Genomic DNA, 17,484 nt, shown 5'->3' with positions numbered 1-17,484 from the left:
GAAAACTGACATTTTCCAGTCCTGTGGCCACTGCTGAGTTTTCCAAATTTGCTGGTTTATTGAGTGCTGCACTTTCACAGCATCACCATTTGAAATAGCTCAACTGAAATTCTATCACCTCCACTAGCTTTTTGTTCATAGTGATGTTTCCTAGGGCTCATTTGACTTTGCATTCCAGGATGTCTGACTCTTTTTTGTATAGTTCTTCTGTGTATTCTTGCCATGTCTTCTGAATATCTTCTGCTTCTGTTAGGTCAATACCATTTCTGTCCTTTATTGTGCCCATCTTAGCATGAAATGTTCCCTTGGTGTCTCTAATTTTCTTAAAGAGATCTCTAGTCTTCCCCATTCTATTGTTTTCCTCTATTTGTTTGCATTGGTCACTGAGGAAGGCTTTCTTATCTCTTGCTGTTCTTTGGAACTCTGCATTCAAATGTGTATATCTTTCCTTTTCTCCTTTGTCTTTCACTTCTCTTCTTTTCACAAGTATTTGTAAGGCCTCCTCAGACAACCATATATACACTATCATGTGCAAAATGATAGCTAGTGGGAAGCTACTGTAAAGAACAGGGATCTCTGCTCCATGGTCTGTGATGACCCAGAGGGGTGGGGGTGGGTGTCCAAGAGAGAGGGGATATATGTGTACATATAGCTGGTTCACTTAGTTGTACAGCAGAAACTAACACAACATTGTAAAGCAATTATGCTCGAATTAAAAACAAAAGTGAACCAAACGCCTCTAGTCATGGATCAGCATGTTCAAAAACACAAAGGCATGAAACAATAGAAGATTATACCCGGGAAACTTCAGAGCCCAGTGTTTTTAGAGTGTTGGGAGGTGAAAGTAGAATATGGTTACTTAAAGTCTCATCCTTGGACCAGCAGCTTTGGCATCATCCGTGAACTGTTGAGAGCTGCCAGTGTACGGGCCCCACCCTGACACACAGAGTCAGAACCTAAGGGGCTGAGACCCAAGAAACTGTGTTTTCAATAAGCTTGCCCATTGGCTCTCAGAACGCCAAAAGCGGGTCTGAAAAGATCAGTGTGTAGCAAACAAACCCCAGAAGATCTTAGACATCATGACTGGCTCCTTGTGGGCCTGCTTTTTAAACCTAATAACAGCCAGGAAGAATCCAGTTGTAGAAAATGTCATCACCAGAAGTCTTAAAGTAAAACAGGTTACTTCTAACCAGATGTCTTAGAAGCCAGGTCCTGTTGCGTCTACAAATCAAGATCACAGTTATTTTTGTGACGGGAACAGCCCATGTTGTCTGTCTGGGTTACCAGCACACCTAATTACAGCAGCATCAGCAGTACTATAACAGATACAGTCTCCTGCCTGGGAAATTATTCCGTGGCTAAACAGTTTTGAGCCAATTTAAACAAAAACAAAACCGACTTACCTCATTCTTCAATCATCACTAATTAAAGACACCCTTCTGCTAGAGGCAGGCAGGGCTTTTGCTTTCTTTTAAAGTTGCAAACAAGCCCTGGAATAAAGACTTTGCAGAGATAGTTTCTATTAATGAATGCAGCATGAGGATGTCACTTCACAGGCGTTTAGACAAAGCACAACTGAAATTGCCAGGATGGAACATGGACGTCTTCACATCAACATGTAATTAGAAAACTGAGCTGCTGTGTCATCTTCCTCCTCCTCTCCTCTCTGCTCTGCTTTGAATCCCTGATGCCTAGAGAATGGGGCTGTTGGTGGCTACCATTTCACTTAGCGACTAAGCAGGAAGCATGTGATGATAATTACAACGATGACAGTATCGACCCTACCATGGCCCTCACTTCAACCCTGGGACCTGAATGTTTATCTGTATCATAATTTAATCCTCATAATAAGCCTGAGTTAGGTATTTGTGTTCTAGTCCCATTTCATAAGGGAAGAAACTGAGCACAGAGTGATTAGTAAATTTGCCTTAGAGTCCGTGTTCTTAACCACCATGTAATACAGTCTTTCCAGGTTGCCTACATTCATTCCTTCATTTCCTCTGCAAGACAACCTTGAAAGATAGGTGTTATCAGCTCTATTTTTTCAGGTGAAGAAATGAAGGTTCAGGGAAATTATAATTTGCCCAAGGCCACCTAAATAGTAAGTAGAAGGATCAGGATTGAACCTGATTGCAAAGCTCATGTTCCTCCCTCCACTCCATACTCCTGCCAGCTACAATGCATGGGTGGATACTAGTAAAGACTGTTGGAAGGTTCTGGGCTGTTCATTTTTATTAGCTGCATCTAAACATGGGTTAGGTTACAGAGAGATGAGGTCCTCCAGACAGGAGATAATGTGACAAAACTAGGGGTCATGGATCCCTAGAGAGTGGAGTGTGAAAACGGATGGCTGATCAGTTTACCCAACATCTTCAGAAGGAGTTAGAATTTGGCAAAGAGGTGAAACTCTCAAGCCACTGTTTCGCAGAGCTCTCCTGGAGGAGGAGGCCCTTTTTCTGGTGATGAGGCTGCCCTTTCAAACAGACTCATCTTCCGCATTGGCCCGGACATTGGCTGGGCCAGGCTATAGCCCAGGCCAGATGCTAATGGCTCCCTCAAGGGCTGTGATTTCAGTCACTTGCTGCTCTGGCCAAGTGAGCTGAAAATCCACAGACAACATACCTCTTGTCATTTTACTGTTCTCAGAAATCTGGGACAATAGGAATGGAAGAAATTTCCAGCCAAGGCCAAACTTAACCTTAGGTGCGCAAACACATAAACACACACGCATGTATGCACATCTGACAACTGAGCCAAATGTATTTTTGATGAATGATTAGTGCGTGCTAAGTCACTTCAGTTGTGTCCAACCCTTTGTGACCCTATGGACAGTGGCCCACAAGGCTCCTCTATCTGTGGGATTCTCCAGACAAGAATACTGGAGTGGGTTGCCATTTCCTCCTCCAGGGGTTCTTCCTGGCCCAGTGATCGAACCTGTCTTTCCCACGTTGACAGGCAGGTTCTTTACTGCTAGTGCCACCTAAACCTCTTAATGATTAGTGGGGCTTTCCAAGAATCTGGCAGAGTAACACTTGAAGGGGTTTTAGCACAACCTTAAGATTTATGAGTGCTATTAACCTCCTTATGTTATCCTTTTTCCAAAATAATTAACATAGCAGCACAAAGGGGTTTTCCTTAGGGGGTTTCCAAACAGGGGTCTGATCACTTTATCCATCCTTAAGTTTGCAGTGCCAAAAATAATGAACAATCTTATACTCATACCACTGGGGGCCTTTCTACATTAAGAGGAGGATCTACATTATGGGGAAGAGAAACAACGACTAGTTCATTTCAGTCATTCACTGAATTTATTATGTGCAGAAAGCCTGGAGAAAAAAGTATATCTTAAATTTTTAAAATAAAATGTTATACAATTTTAATCAGCACTCATTAGAACCAATTTTAATGGCCCGCTAACTAACTTTTCCAAGCCCACTAAGTTCTGAGACGGCAGAACTGTGTCTTATCACTGATATGACCCCAGGGTTTAAAAGAGTGTCTGGCACATGGCTAATGCTCAGTAACTATCTATGGAGCAGCCATCTTACTGGGGTTCCTTCCAGCTGACCACTTTGATGATGATGACAAGGATGGCGGTGGTGGTATGAGAACTATGCACTTGGGAGGCAGTGTCCAACTTCCTCCAAATGATGCCATCAAAGAGTTAAAGCTACTGTCCTCATCTTCAAGGGGCTTCCCTGGTGGCTCAGTTGGTAAAGAATCCGCCTGCAGTGCAGGAGACCCAGGTTTGATCCCTGGGTTGGGAAGATCCCCTGGGGAAGGGAACGGCTACCCACTCCGGTATTCTTGCCTAGAGAATCCCACAAACAGAGGAGCCTGGCAGGCTACAGTCCATGGGGTTGCAAGAGTCAGATATGACTTAGTGACTAAACCAGCACATCCTCTTAAAGGGGAGGGACGTCAAGGTTAGTGAATCTCTGCTACATGCCAAGGTGACGGTATTAATAGAAGCTGCTAGAAAATGTGAGGGCTGGGACAGAAACTGACAGCCCCCTGATCCCCAGTGGGTCTCAATTCTTAGTCACTGTCTTAGTCTGCCTGTCTGTGGTCACTGGGAGGCTTCCGGTGGTGAACTTGAATTCTTGCCTGGGGTCAAGAGCAACAGTCCTGAGGTTATTTCAACATTATTCTTGTGTGGAGAGAGGGAAGTGTTTCTATTTTGTACCACAGTCCGTGTGGGTGTTCCTTTTGGTGACACAGCCCTTTGGAACTCACCATTGGTGATTCCAAAATTACTCCAAAATTTCTCTGTAAGTTCCTTTTTTTGAATCCCACCCGGAATCTCCCAAACGCAAAGAGAAGCTCTGTTACAAAGTGGGAATGAGGTACCCAGAAAGGTTCATAAAAGCCAATGTAACTCGTAATTAAAATGCAGTGTTTCTACGGTGATAAACTAGTAATTCGGAGAAGGCAATGGCAGCCCACTCCAGTACTCTTGCCTGGAAAATCTCATGGACGGAGGAGCCTGGTAGGCTGCAGTCCATGGGGTCGCTAAGAGTCGGGCATGACTGAGCGACTTCACTTTTGCTTTTCACTTTCATGGATTGGAGAAGGAAATGGCAGCCCACTCCAGTGTTCTTGCCAGGAGAATCCTAGAGACAGAGGAGCCTCGTGGGCTGCCGTCTAAGGGGTCTCATAGAGTCGGACACGACTGAAGCGACTTAGCAGCAGCAGCCAACTAGTAATTAAGCCAGACAGAAAAGGGAAACATTGAGTAAGATATCATTCATAAAACTGATGCTCAAGGAAATACAGCCTTAATGAAGAGAAAGATAATTTTTTTAAAAATCTGAAGACCCTGAAACCCTTCATAAAACCTTTAGACACAGATAATACTGACATTTTAATTTCAGTTTCTCTTTGAAACATTTCTTTCCTGTTCTTTGTACCTGAGATAAGGTGATATTACAAGGCACTCTGATACTTGACACCATCATTAGATTGATTTGGTTCACGCGTAGAACAAGATAGAGGGAGATAAAAGGGGAGTGTTGGGGAGGGCTTCCCTGTGGGCCCTGGGCTGGGCTGGGGAGACTGGAAGAGATGAGAGGCAGCAGAGGGGAGGTGTGGTTAGCGATGAGACTCTAAATATACGAGCTCTGTGTGGAGAACCAGACGTGCCCCTTGAGAAAGAAGCACAGCAGTGATGAAAAAAAAAACACAAAAAACCAGAGCACACCTGTGTGCACTACCCTGCCTGTGTGCTTGTGTGTTCTTACATTGGGTTGTTCATTTATTCAGTGTATGAAGCATCTTCTTTGGGCCAGCAAAATGCTCACAGGTAAAGTCAGGATCCTCACGCAGCTTACAGTTTTGTGGGGAAAAGAGACAATAGACACGTGAACAAATATATTAAAAAAAATGAAATCACAGATAGTGATTATCGCCCGGATGAAATTAATTGAGACACTAGGAGAAGAAATAATAAGGGCACCAAACCAAGAGGAGGAACCTCTCCTAGAGGATGTCGCTTGAAAGCCATATATGAGGAAGAACTAGGAGAAAAGCATTTCAGGGAGAGGGTCCAACAAGACAAACGCTACTGATGAACCTATTTGCTGGGCAGGAATAGATGGAGATGAGAAGAATGGACATGCGGGCACAGGCAGGAAGGAGAGGATGGGACGAACTGAGAAAGTAGCACTGACATGTATATACACTAGTGTGTGTAAAAAGAGATAACCACTGGGAAGCTGCTATATAACACAAGGAGCTCAGCCCAGTGCTCTGTGATGACCTAGAGGGGTGGGATGGCAGTGGGGTGGGAGAGGCTCCAGAGGGAGGGATTATATGTATACATAGGCTGAGCACCTAAGAACTGACGCTTTCGGAGTGGAGCTGGAGAAGACTCTCGAGAGTCCTTGGGACTGAGAGGAGATCAAACCAGTCAATCCTAAAGGAAAGTAACCCTGAATATCACTGGAAGGACTGATGCTGGAGCCTAAGCTTCAATACTTTGACCACCTGATGCGAAGCGCCGACTCACTGGAAAAGACCCTGATGCTGGGAAAGATTGAAGGCTGGAGGAGAAGGGGATGACAGAGGATGAGATGGTTGGATGGCATCACTGACTCATTGGACATGAGTTTGAGTAAGCTCTAGGAGTTGGTGATGAACAGGGCTGCCTGGCGTGCTGCAGGCCATGGGGTCGCAAAGAGTTGGATATGACTTAGAGACTGAAGAATAATAGCTAATTCATGTTGCCACAGAGCAGACGCTAACACAAAAGTGTAAAGCGATTATACTCCAATAAAACAGCCAGTCAATCTCTCTCTCTTCCTCTCTCTCTCTCTCTCTCTCACACACACACATACCCACACACAAGAACCAAGGACCTGGAGAGACAAGGAACCTAGCATGTCCTAAATATTGGATAGAAGGCCAGTGTGACTGCAGCTCACCAGTTAGCAGGGAGAGAAATGTGTGATGAGCAAGAAGGCATGGGCAGGGTGGGTCCAGGACAAGCTGAAGAGCCAATGGAATTCTAAGGGTGGGGGGAGGCCACTGGGGGTGTCTGAGGGAGGGAGTGACAGGTCGGAGGAGATTCTGACCTGATCCTGACCTGATTCTAACCAGGTCCCGGCTGTTGGGAGGATAATGTGTTGGGTGTCAGGGACCAGCTGTGCTTATCACAGGGGCACGCGTCCTCCTGTTCCTGTTATAGGCACTGCACAGTCTGGGGAACCAGAGCACTGCTTGCCTTTTGGCATTTAACAGCTGGCAGGACACTCAGTGTGAAGAATGTGGTCTTCAAGAGTTTGGGATTTTACAGACAACCAAAGGGGCTTCCGAGGTGGTGCTAGTGGTAAAGAACTTGCCTGCCAATGTAGGAGGCATAAGAGATGTGGGTTTGATCCCTGGGTCGGGAAGATCCCCTTGAAGAGAAAATGGCAATTCTCTCCAGTATTCTTGCCTGTAGAAGATGAGAGGATGAGATTGTTGGATGGCATCACTGACTCAATGGACATGAGTTTGAGTAAACTCCGGGAGTTGGTGATGGACAGGGCTGCCTGGCAGGCTACAGTCCATGGGGTCACAAAGAGTCGGACACGACTGAAGTGCCTTAACACTCCTACAGACAACAAAAGTGGGAGACCCACAGAGTATTACAACTTTCTCTTCAGTTTTTGTCGTTGTTTAGTTGCTAAGTCTGTCCTATTCTTTGTGACCCTATGGACTGTAGCCCGCCAGGCTCCTCAGTCCATGGGATTTCCTAGGCAAGAATACTGGAGTGCATTTCCATTTCCTTCTCCAGGGGATCTTCTTGGACTGGGGATCAAAGCCATGTCTCCTGCTCTGGCAGGCAGATTCTTTACCACTGAGTGACTCTTTTCATAAGAGACAGGCTATTTTAAAACCCCAAATATAAGAATAAAATCTCAGGGGGAGAAAAACCTAATTTTGTAGGAAACACTATACCATCCTTGTATTTTCAACATTTTGATTTAGAAGCAGTGAGAACCTCCTTTCTGACTGGGTACACACCTCCACAGCAGTGTTCAGAGCATCAGTTTTTAGGAACCATCAAGCCCCCTCCCCCCCCACCTTCTCCCCCAGTTCACAGGTAAGACAAGGTGGGTTCAGGAGGCATGTGACTTTCTCAGGATGATGATGTGATTTAAGGGCAGAGGACCAAGGCCCCAGTCTCCTGACTCTGGGCTCACTCTCCTTCCATGACATCATCACGCTGTATATTGTTGCTGATTTCTTCTGCTTTGCCAGCTTTCAGATACCGTCCCATCTATTCCTGTCCAGGGCGCAAGCCGCTGGCCATTTCCACTTCCCCGCCAAGATTTCTGAGAGCTAAGACACTAATCAAGAAACAAGTACTCAGCAAAACAGCGCTCAGCCTGGAGCCTGACAAATTGGAATTCCATTCTTTATGAAGAAGAAGAAGAAGAAGGTGTGTCTTACCTGATCTTCAGATACGCGGCAACTCCAAACACCAGTAACACCACAGAAATGACCGTCACCGTGATGGCGGCGATGCTGCCTGGAAAAGAGCAAAGCACAGCAAGAAGGTGAAGGAAGGGTGTGCATTTCAGATCGTTCTGCAACAGACCCCAGGGGATTCATTCTGTTATCAAAACACTTCTCAGGTTAGGCTAAGTTGAGTAAATGGCCACTATTTATTAAGACCTTCTGGGTGACCTGGAGTTCAGAACACAGGCCACAGTAATATTTGATTATCTTTTTAAGAATACCACCAATCTGTTGCCACTGCTGCTGCTGTTTGTGGGCAAAGTGGATTTAAAATCTCCTGAAGTCCCGTTTTCTTCTCTAGTACATTTTAGCTTGTCTTTCTAGCACTCGTAAGATATTGGAAGAGCTAGGATGCTTAATCAAAGATCATGACAAGATGATGTAATTGATGTTTTAATAAACCAGAGCCGCACAGCTACGTCAGTGTCCAGTTCAAAAGGGTCATCTTGGTAGGAAATGTGCTAATTTTAATGATGCCATCAAATCAAAGCATTAAAAAAAAAAAAAACTCCACAGCTTTCATTCTTGGTAAATCTGATTTTGTAGAGGTTAAAGTCAAGTTTGATATATAAAATAAGGTCAAGTCTGTTAGGTAACACTATTTTTTGTTCGTAGAAATAACCAGGATCAATTATAAAGTAACATGAATGTTTTATTTTGTAGTTTAGAATCTGGCTCCAAAGGCAACTATTAGGGCAATTAAAACAAAACAAAACAAAACCCTTTGAGCATGTAACCTTATGAGAATAACCACATTGCTTCCACAGATGACTACTTTGGAGCACAGCTTGCTTTTTGTGTGAGCTGGTGACTAATAATGCATATATTTCAGATTTATTTCACCCCAGAAATGCAAGAATCAACTGGGCTCTTGTCTCTTAGTTAAAGTGACTTTTTGTTAAAAGTGACTAAAATTGTTATTAGGGGCCCCATTTACTATTTCAGGCCACTGAGAAATTATTTTCTACTTGAACAAATGAATGGGACTCTTACACACATTGGGAAGAGCTTCAGACCTAGAAGATGTAGATTCAAGTGTGGTTCTGTCATTATTAGCTGTCTGAATGCGGGCTATTAACCCTGTTCACTCATACACTGCTCACCTGCTATATACACCTTCATACACAGAAAGAAGAGCTGTTCTACTCGTCTGCATAATTTTAAGAAAATTAAATGAGATGCCCTATGTACCAAGCTGGTGCTAGTGGTAAAGAGCCCACCTGCCAATGCAAGAGATGCAAGAGACTTGGGTTCGATCCCTGGGTCAGGAAGATCCCCTGGAGGAGGGCATGGCAACCCACTCCAGTATTCTTGCCTGGAGAATTCCATGGACAGAGAAGCCTGGTGGGCTACAGTCCATGGGGTCGCAAAGAGTTGGACACAACTGCATGTATCCACATGCACCAAGCTAAAGCCCTATCCAGACATGACTTCCTGGACCAGTGCCCATTTTTTATGGATCCATCAAGGTGATGGATCTGCCCCACATTTTTGAAGATATACTATTTGTAGATTATTTTGCCACTTCTCCTTCTATTTTTCCCTCTATGAATGGCTTTTGTGTATTGTGCTTCTCATTAGTCATTCCACCAAAGGAATTAGAACAGAGCTAAGAAGCAAATCAGTCTACCCGTGAACTCTTTAGTAACTCCCCCAAGGTTTGGATGAAAGAAGGCTGCAGCAGACATCCATGCCCCCACTGGTTATAATTTCTAAAAGGCCAAGGAGGAATTGCTAACATCGAGACCAAGACCAGACCTTGACTCGTCTACACAGACTGACATTGTGCACCATTTCAGAGCTCTCACACCCTGAACAGTCACACACCCATCTCTTTGCTACCAGAGTCGTTTAGAGCCAGATTGGCATAATTATCAATATATTTCTCACTCCCCATTTACTACTATCAAAATATGATTATGGCACCAAACATTCAAATATGCAGACTGGATCAAGCAGAGAAAATTCAAGATCAGATCCCTTTACGGAAAACCTCTACTCCTATTTTGAAAGGTGGCACTTAGGTTCCTGGTCTTCAAACTGCTGAAATTACAACAATTCAAAAGTTCACTGAAGCCTCTTAACAGCTGTTTTAAGAGCTTGAGAAATGAGGATTATTACTGCACAATAAAATAATGGGGGTATTCCAGAATTTAAAAAGATACACTGATTGCAATTAGGAGCAGTTTTGAAAACTGACCTTTGAATTTAATCTCCTCCTTTCAAAAAATGGGAGAAGAGAAAGAATATAGTTGATTTCTCTGTCAGACCCTTCTTTCTTGCCCCAGGATACGTTTAATATAGGAAACCATAGGTTTGACCTTTCCCAAAGTTTCTCTCCTAACTCTAGGCTGTTGGATCTTCTCCAGCTCTGTGATTTACTGGATTTTTTTTTTTTTATATACCACCTCTTATTGAAGATAAAACAGGCAGTTCCCACTGTACAGCAAAATGAATCAGCCATACATAAATGTATATGCCCTCCCTTTTGGACTTCCCGTTCCGGTCACCACAGTACATTAAGCAGAGCTCCTTGTGTTATACAGTGCGTTCTCATTAGCTGTCTATTTTATACATAGTATCAATAGTGCATATACATCAGTCCCAGTCTCCCAATTCACGCCACCCCTTGCCTCTTTCTTCCTTGGTATCCATATATTTGTTCTCTACATTGTAAAGCAACCACACTCCAATAAAAAGTAATTTAAAACAACTTAATGGAGATTCCACAAAGCTTTGGTTTATGTGAATTATATTTATTGTATTTGTCATAATAGAAATTCAAACTGAATTTTTCCTTTAAAATACTAAACCTTAAAAAAAAAAAAAAACAGCAGTTCCCCCACTCATGTCGCTATTGTTTTTTTTTAATACAGCGAGTGCTAGAATGACTCACTTCTCTGACTGGCGGCTATCTGGCCCTTTAGACAAGTCTTCAAATAAGGCTCTTCAGGGCCACCCTTCTTGGTCATAAAGGACAGCTCATGTGACCAAAGCTGGAATCAACAGGTGATGTCCTCTTATGAGCCCTTGAGGGCAGCTGAACAAAAGGGCATTTCTGAGGGTTCTTACTGCCCCAAAGGAGAAGGAAACATGTGAGGTAAAATAGACTACACTTAAATATTTGGGCCACTTTATTAACTATTCTGCCACCCAGCTCGTCTCAGAGGGTGTCACTGTGGGGGCAAGGGTCTTCTGGAACTGGAAGGCTTTCATCAGGCCCCTGTCCTGGGACGTCTCATGTCCTGAGCTTGCTCTCACCTCCATGGCAGCTGCCGCCACCAGAAGCTGCTGAGAAGCCCCTCCTGGGAAGTTCCACACCTCAGGACATTGCGGTCTGAGCATCTGAGGGGATTGCTGAGCCAAAATGAGCCCAACCGTATATAGTAACTGAAAAGGCTGGATTTCCTCCTTGTAAAAACAAATGCCATTTCCCCCTGAGTTCTGGTTAGAGTAAGCTGGAATGTCCCTTCACTTGCTGCTCTTTCTTCTTTTGAGGTGGAGGGGCAGGGCGAGAAAAAAACGAGGAGGGTGTGATGGAGCAGAAGCAGCGTTGGAGGCATCTCTGAAGGCTGAGGCTTCTCAGACGGGTTGCGTATTTCCCCCACTTTGGTAACAACACAGGATAAAAGTCCAGAACAGGCTAAAGAATAATCTATACTATACTTGCAGTGGTTACTTCATTCTGGGCCAAGAACCTTACAGCTCACATCTCATTTAATTCTCTTTATGAGGTGAGGAGAAGGAGCCCCATTTGATAGATGAGCAGTCAAGGCTCTGAGAGATTTAAGAACTTGATTCAGATTTTACAGGCTGGCAAATCATTAAGCTAATGTTTGAACCCAGGACGATTTCCTGGGGTTTGCCTGTTTAATCATTAATATACTGGCTACATGTCCACCCTTTTTTTTCAGCTTGGCTAACTCCTACACTTCCCTTATGACACCTAAACGTCAGCGCTTCTGGGAAGCTTTGCTGACACCCCCGAGCAAGCTGAAGTGCCGTTGCATGTCCTCAGTTCTTTGTATCTGCTTCTCCTAAACACTCCGTGTTGTGTTTACGACTTTACCCAGACAGATTCTGCACATTCATCCTGCATCTCCTCTGCCACCTCCCTGAATTCTCAGCACCAGGCAGTTTCTAGCCCACTGTGGGTGTTTAATTAATTTTTAAAAATGTTGAATAATTAAGCGTAATATTGACAAAGAAAAAAAGATAACTGGCAGTTTTTGAGCCCAGTCACTGTGCTGAGAAAGTTCCTGAGCAGCAGTCTCCCCACCCATCCATCTTGGAACCTTGTGCTCCAGGTCTCTCCTGAGAGCTTACTCCTATGACTCTACAGCTGTGGTCCAACCACCCCAGCATGTATTTGTGAGTCCCCATGGATGACTGAGCAGGAGGAGTTATTTTAGAAATATCTGCCTGAATAGAATCTGATTATATCCTTGAAATAGTCAAAGCAAAATCCCAGAAAGCCACACTCCTGGTCAGACTTTGAGCAGACTTTGTACCGAAGGACAGGGCTTTCCTGGAGGGCATCACTTGCCTTATTTGACTCTGTCCTATGCCTGTGAAGTCCTGGAATAAACTATGGCATCATTTTAAGGGCTCTCTCTCCCAATACCTGCCTCTTTTTTATTATGATCCAGCTAGGGAGAAGGCAATGGCACCCCACTCCAGTACTCTTGCCTGGAGAATCCCATGGACGGAGGAGCCTGGTGGGCTGCAGCCATGGGGTCGCTGAGTCGGACACAACTGAGTGACTTCACTTTGACTTTTCACTTTCATGCGTTGGAGAAGGAAATGGCAACCCACTCCAGTGTTCTTGCCTGGAGAATCCCAGGGACGGGGGAGCCTGGTGGGCTGCCATCTATGGGGTCACACAGAGTCAGACACGACTGAAGTGACTTAGCAGCAGCAGCAGTCCTTCACAGACACAGGGAGTCCTGCACTCTCAGAAGGAGCTCTGTCCAGCCTACTTCCCTGTCACTTGCGCTAAAGGTGCTCTCCTGTCTTCCTGGGCTTGGGAATATTCCCAAACCTCAGATGTCCTCATCTGAGGGGGCTCTTCTCATTGAAGGGGTTTCTTTATTTCCCCCATTTTAAACATGAAAGAAACAGTTCATCTGACCTCTTGGCAGGGTACCTGCAAATCATATCCAGAAATGAGAATATTAGGATGTGATGGCATGAACTCAAATGACCTCTGAAAGAAAGAGCTTTCCTAGGTTCCTCCAAAAATTTGCGAATGCTCTGAGAGTGCCAGGGGGCAAAGGAGATGACAGTGGGATGTTTCTAGTGTGACAAAAGAAGTGTCTTGCTGCTATTGGTGGATGACTCCAGAACTACGTTCTCCTTGGAAATTCATCAGTTAACTTGTTTAGAATGCATGTATGTGTAAGTGCTTTGCTCAGGATCTTGGGTATGAGTGTGTGTGTCTGATCTATTCTGAGAAGTCTTTAACAAACCTCTTGACTGTTTTTCAGTGTTCTTGATCTTTCCTTTCCTTTCCTTTTCCTGGTCTAGAGAATAGATAAGAAATGAACAAGAGGAGTGGGTGGCCACTTCAGAGTGTGTGGTGGCTCCTTCAGTTAAAGCCACCAAGAGGAAAGGAACATTCTGTCTCAGATGAATTCTTGAAAAGAACATGTCTGCCCACTAGCTGGAGGATGAAAGCTGGCCGCTGGTTAAGGAAAGGAACTGGAGGGCTGACCTCTGGGTGTGCCCAAATCTCCCTTTATTTATTGCACTAGGGAAGGGCTCTCCCCTCTTTACAGTAAAGTCTCACGTCACAACTCCTTCCTCCAAACAACAAGGGTAAGAGTAATAAACAATAAGAATACAAATTACGACAACCAACACTTACTCTGTGCCAGGATTGCTCTATAAGCATCACATATTTCGATTCAAGCAATCCTCACGAGAACTCTGTGAGGTGGATCCTTTTGTTATCTCCATTTTACAGATGAGGAAACTGAGGCACAGAGAAGTTAAGGGCCCAGAGCCCAGGGTTGGTAATTAGAGGGACTGGGATAGAGGGTCTGGTTCCTGAGTCCACACTATTACCTGCTGGGTTCTCCTGCCATCTGGACCCTAGTGTCAGATCCCAAAGTGAAATAGAAAGTGTTAGTTACTCAGTCAAGTCTGAATGTTTGTGACCCCATGGACTGTAGCCCACCAGCCTCCTCTGCCTATGAGATTTCCCAAGAAAGAATACTGGAATGGATAGCCATTTCCTCATCCAGAGGATATGCCCAACCCAGCGATCCAACTCAAATCTCTTGCATTGCAGGAGAAGCACATTAGATCCGAGTCCACTTTCAAATAAAATCTGCTGCTCTGGCCCATTCTCTGTCTACCTTCTGTTGGCTCTCTAGGAATCAGGGCCCAACTCTGGGCCATGCGGGAGTTTGGGTCCTCATATGGGTCCTGGTGGAGATGAACTGAAGCTCAATGATTCTGGTTAATGGGGAGAAGGACCAGTCAGGAGCAGATACCAGTTAGAACAGCAGCCCAAGAAGGGCCAGGTCATTAGTTTCTAGTGTGTGCTGTGGTCCAGAGCTCTACTGGGAGTGTCACCTAAAGCTTACACTGCAGAATAGGCAACACCACAAGGTAGGTGGGGGCTGCAATTTGCTTTGGTAGTGTGCCTGTGGGTATGCGCATGCATGCATGTGCGTGCAGGTTGTGATATGGGGGGGAAACCATGGAAAAGAAATCTCTATTTTTGGACACTGTAATCTAGGTGGATCCTAATTTTACGTTATTGAAGGTTGCTTTGACTTCTGGCCTTGAATTCTGCTAGGATTTTACCCCTGTGTTTCTCCCCACTCTATCCCATACTAGAGGAAATGAAGCTTATCTCCCTCTGACCTCAAATCAATCCCACAAGCTACAAACCTATCTCCTGACGGAGCTCTCCGGGCTTCTCTTGGGCTATGATGGTGCCAATGGAAAGATGCAACAGACAGGGATCTGAGGTTTCACCACCCAGTGGTGGAGACAAGAGTCCGGGGACCTCATCGGGGAGTGCAGCATGGGATGGACAAACAGGTGGGTACTTAAAGTGGGAAGTGGGTGGCAGCAAACTCTGTATTTCTGCCTCTGACTTGGGGGAGGATGTGTGTCTCTAACAGCAGGTGTAGGGCAGAGGTGGGAGTGTAACTGTTCTCTAAAGAGAGGGCAGGACTGGGACAGACAGTATTGAAGGTTTGAGGCAAGAACCAGCTGGATGGAGACAGACACCTAATATTTCAGGTCTGAAGGATTAGCACTGAGTTTGGAGACAGAGGGCTTCCCTGGTGGCTCAGATGGTAAAGAATCTGCCTGCAATGAGGGAGAGCTGGGTTCAGTCCCTGGGTTGGGAAGATCCCCTGGAGAAGGAATGGCAGCTCACTCCAGGATTCCTGCCTGGAGAATTCCATGGACACAGGAACCTGGTGGCCTACAGTCCATGAGGTTGCAAAGAGTTGGACACAATTGAGTGACTACACTTTTACTTTGAAGATAGAAGCACCTCAACTGGTGTCCTCACCTGAAAACTGGGATAATCCCTGTCCATTCCACTTCATGAGGCTGTTGGTAGGGTCACATGGGAGGATGTGCTTTGCACAGGAGCATGAATGAAGGGGACTGTTGTGAACCTGGTCCCTTCACATTATGGGTTAGGAGACTGAGATATTGAGGGAATGGAGGAGAGAGGTATCTTACCCAAGGTCACACAACTTAAAGAGGTGATAAAACTAAGGCTGAAGTAAGCATAAGTGGGTGTGATGGACATGAAAAGGGACCATGGAGTGGCTAGGTACTCAGGACCAGACTGCGGAGATTTCTGAAAGCCAGATGTGCTGTTTAGACTTGACAGCGGAGAGAGTGGGAAGCATGGGAGTGCTCTGGCCAGAGGCAGGATTCTCAAGAATCTTTCCAACTTTGTCTTGCAAATCACCCCCAGTGATGTCTGCTCATCTTGAACCCTCCTTTTCTAGATGTCTGATCTTTCCCTTTGTATGGCACAAGTCCACGAACTTATTTTAGTCTGTAACTAATGGTGACCGGTGTAGCTGTGGGTAGGTATGCTTATATATCTGAGATAAAGACGTGTGAAATACACTGTTAGACTCATAGCTTTCTGTGAACATGTTCTGCAAACTCTCTGCACTGAAAGTCCCTTAAAAGCTAAGGATACCAAGTGTACTTCTTTATTTGTTTAGACCTAAATTAAGTAACTCATAAAAGAACTGATTCTTCTAAAGTGTAGTTATTTGTTAAACTGAACTTTGTAAGTAGTTATGATACAAAATTAAAACTCCCTTATAAGGCATAGAGCTTGCATGCAAATATGCCACAGAATTGTTTTTAATTAGCACAATCTAAGTTTGTCTCAGTGCTCTCCGCTGCACCGTTCCTCTTGCAGCTTTAAATCATTAAATTACTGCTCAGTCAATTCGTCACACAGTGGCAGAAGTGAACTTTATCAGAATCGGTCAAATATTACCACAATTGGAATCATTTACTTCATGTTTACACGCTCTCCTAAAAGCTAGTTCGCTTGCAGAAATGGTCAGCGGACAGATTTGGGATTCAAACTTTGGGGCAGGATCCCTAATCCCTGTATTTTTCTACTTCCTGTAATCAGAAGCCCTGGTTTAGGGACTGGCTTTATTTTTGTCTAAAATATACACTACCGTGTGTAAAATAAATAGCTAGTGGGAAGCTGCTATATAGCACGGGGAGCTCAGCTTGGTGCTCCGTGGTGACCCAGAGGGGTGGAATGCAGGGGTGAGAGGGAGGCCCAAGAGGGAGGGTGGATATGTATACATAAGGCTGATTCACGTAGTTTACAGCAGAAACTAACACAACCTTGGAAAACAACTGTATCCCAATTTTTAAAAGTATCTTACCTACTTGGATAGCATATACTTACAAAAATGTATACAAGAAACACGGCTCTCTGTTGAGATAATATAAGATTTGCATTTGCCCAAGCAAGGGTGTGTTCCTTTTTCCTTCATTTCTCTCTCCTGCAGGCATGTCAGCTGTGCTTGAAGGAGGCAGGGAGTGCAGGTTTGTAATTAATACCAGCCGGGGCACACAAGTCAGCACAGGTCCTGGTTACCATAGTTTTAAAGTTTCCTCATTTCACTTGCAATTACAATTTTTCCCAACACAAATGAAGCATCTCTGTTATAACTACCTGATTAGGTCGCCTGACCCCAGCTCGCCTTTGACACCTGTCATACGAGCTAGGCTGGGTTTCTAAGAAGAGCAAACAGTGGTCCTCTTCCTCCTTCCCCACAGCATCAGGGAAAGCTGATCACCACGCAGCAGCTTGCCTGAGTATTATGTCAGGGAGCATTCCTCTCACTTGGCGCTTCCCAGACCAAAAAGGAGCCCACAAGGAGGGAGCCTTCTTCCCGAAACAGGGGCGACCCCTCCATCTGAATGTTATTAACAGTCTCTCCTTAAAGGCTGAATTCAGTC

General features: G+C 44.8%; 1 protein-coding gene across 1 annotated transcript in view; it reads right to left on the bottom strand.

The window, feature by feature from the left end:
• The window catches only part of PARM1 (prostate androgen-regulated mucin-like protein 1), a 131,159-nt gene that overhangs the window by 13,077 nt on the left and 100,598 nt on the right, over nt 1–17,484 (bottom strand). Inside the window, exon 3 of the mRNA XM_068975225.1 lies at nt 7,936–8,014. Within this exon, the coding sequence (XP_068831326.1) occupies nt 7,936–8,014 (79 nt within the window). The remainder of the gene's footprint in view (nt 1–7,935; nt 8,015–17,484) is intronic.

Source organism: Capricornis sumatraensis, chromosome 7 (genome assembly GCF_032405125.1).
Source record: "Capricornis sumatraensis isolate serow.1 chromosome 7, serow.2, whole genome shotgun sequence".
Lineage (NCBI taxonomy): Eukaryota > Metazoa > Chordata > Mammalia > Artiodactyla > Bovidae > Capricornis > Capricornis sumatraensis.
Note: the sequence above shows the minus strand (reverse complement) of the source record. Positions and strands in the feature narration are given on the sequence as shown.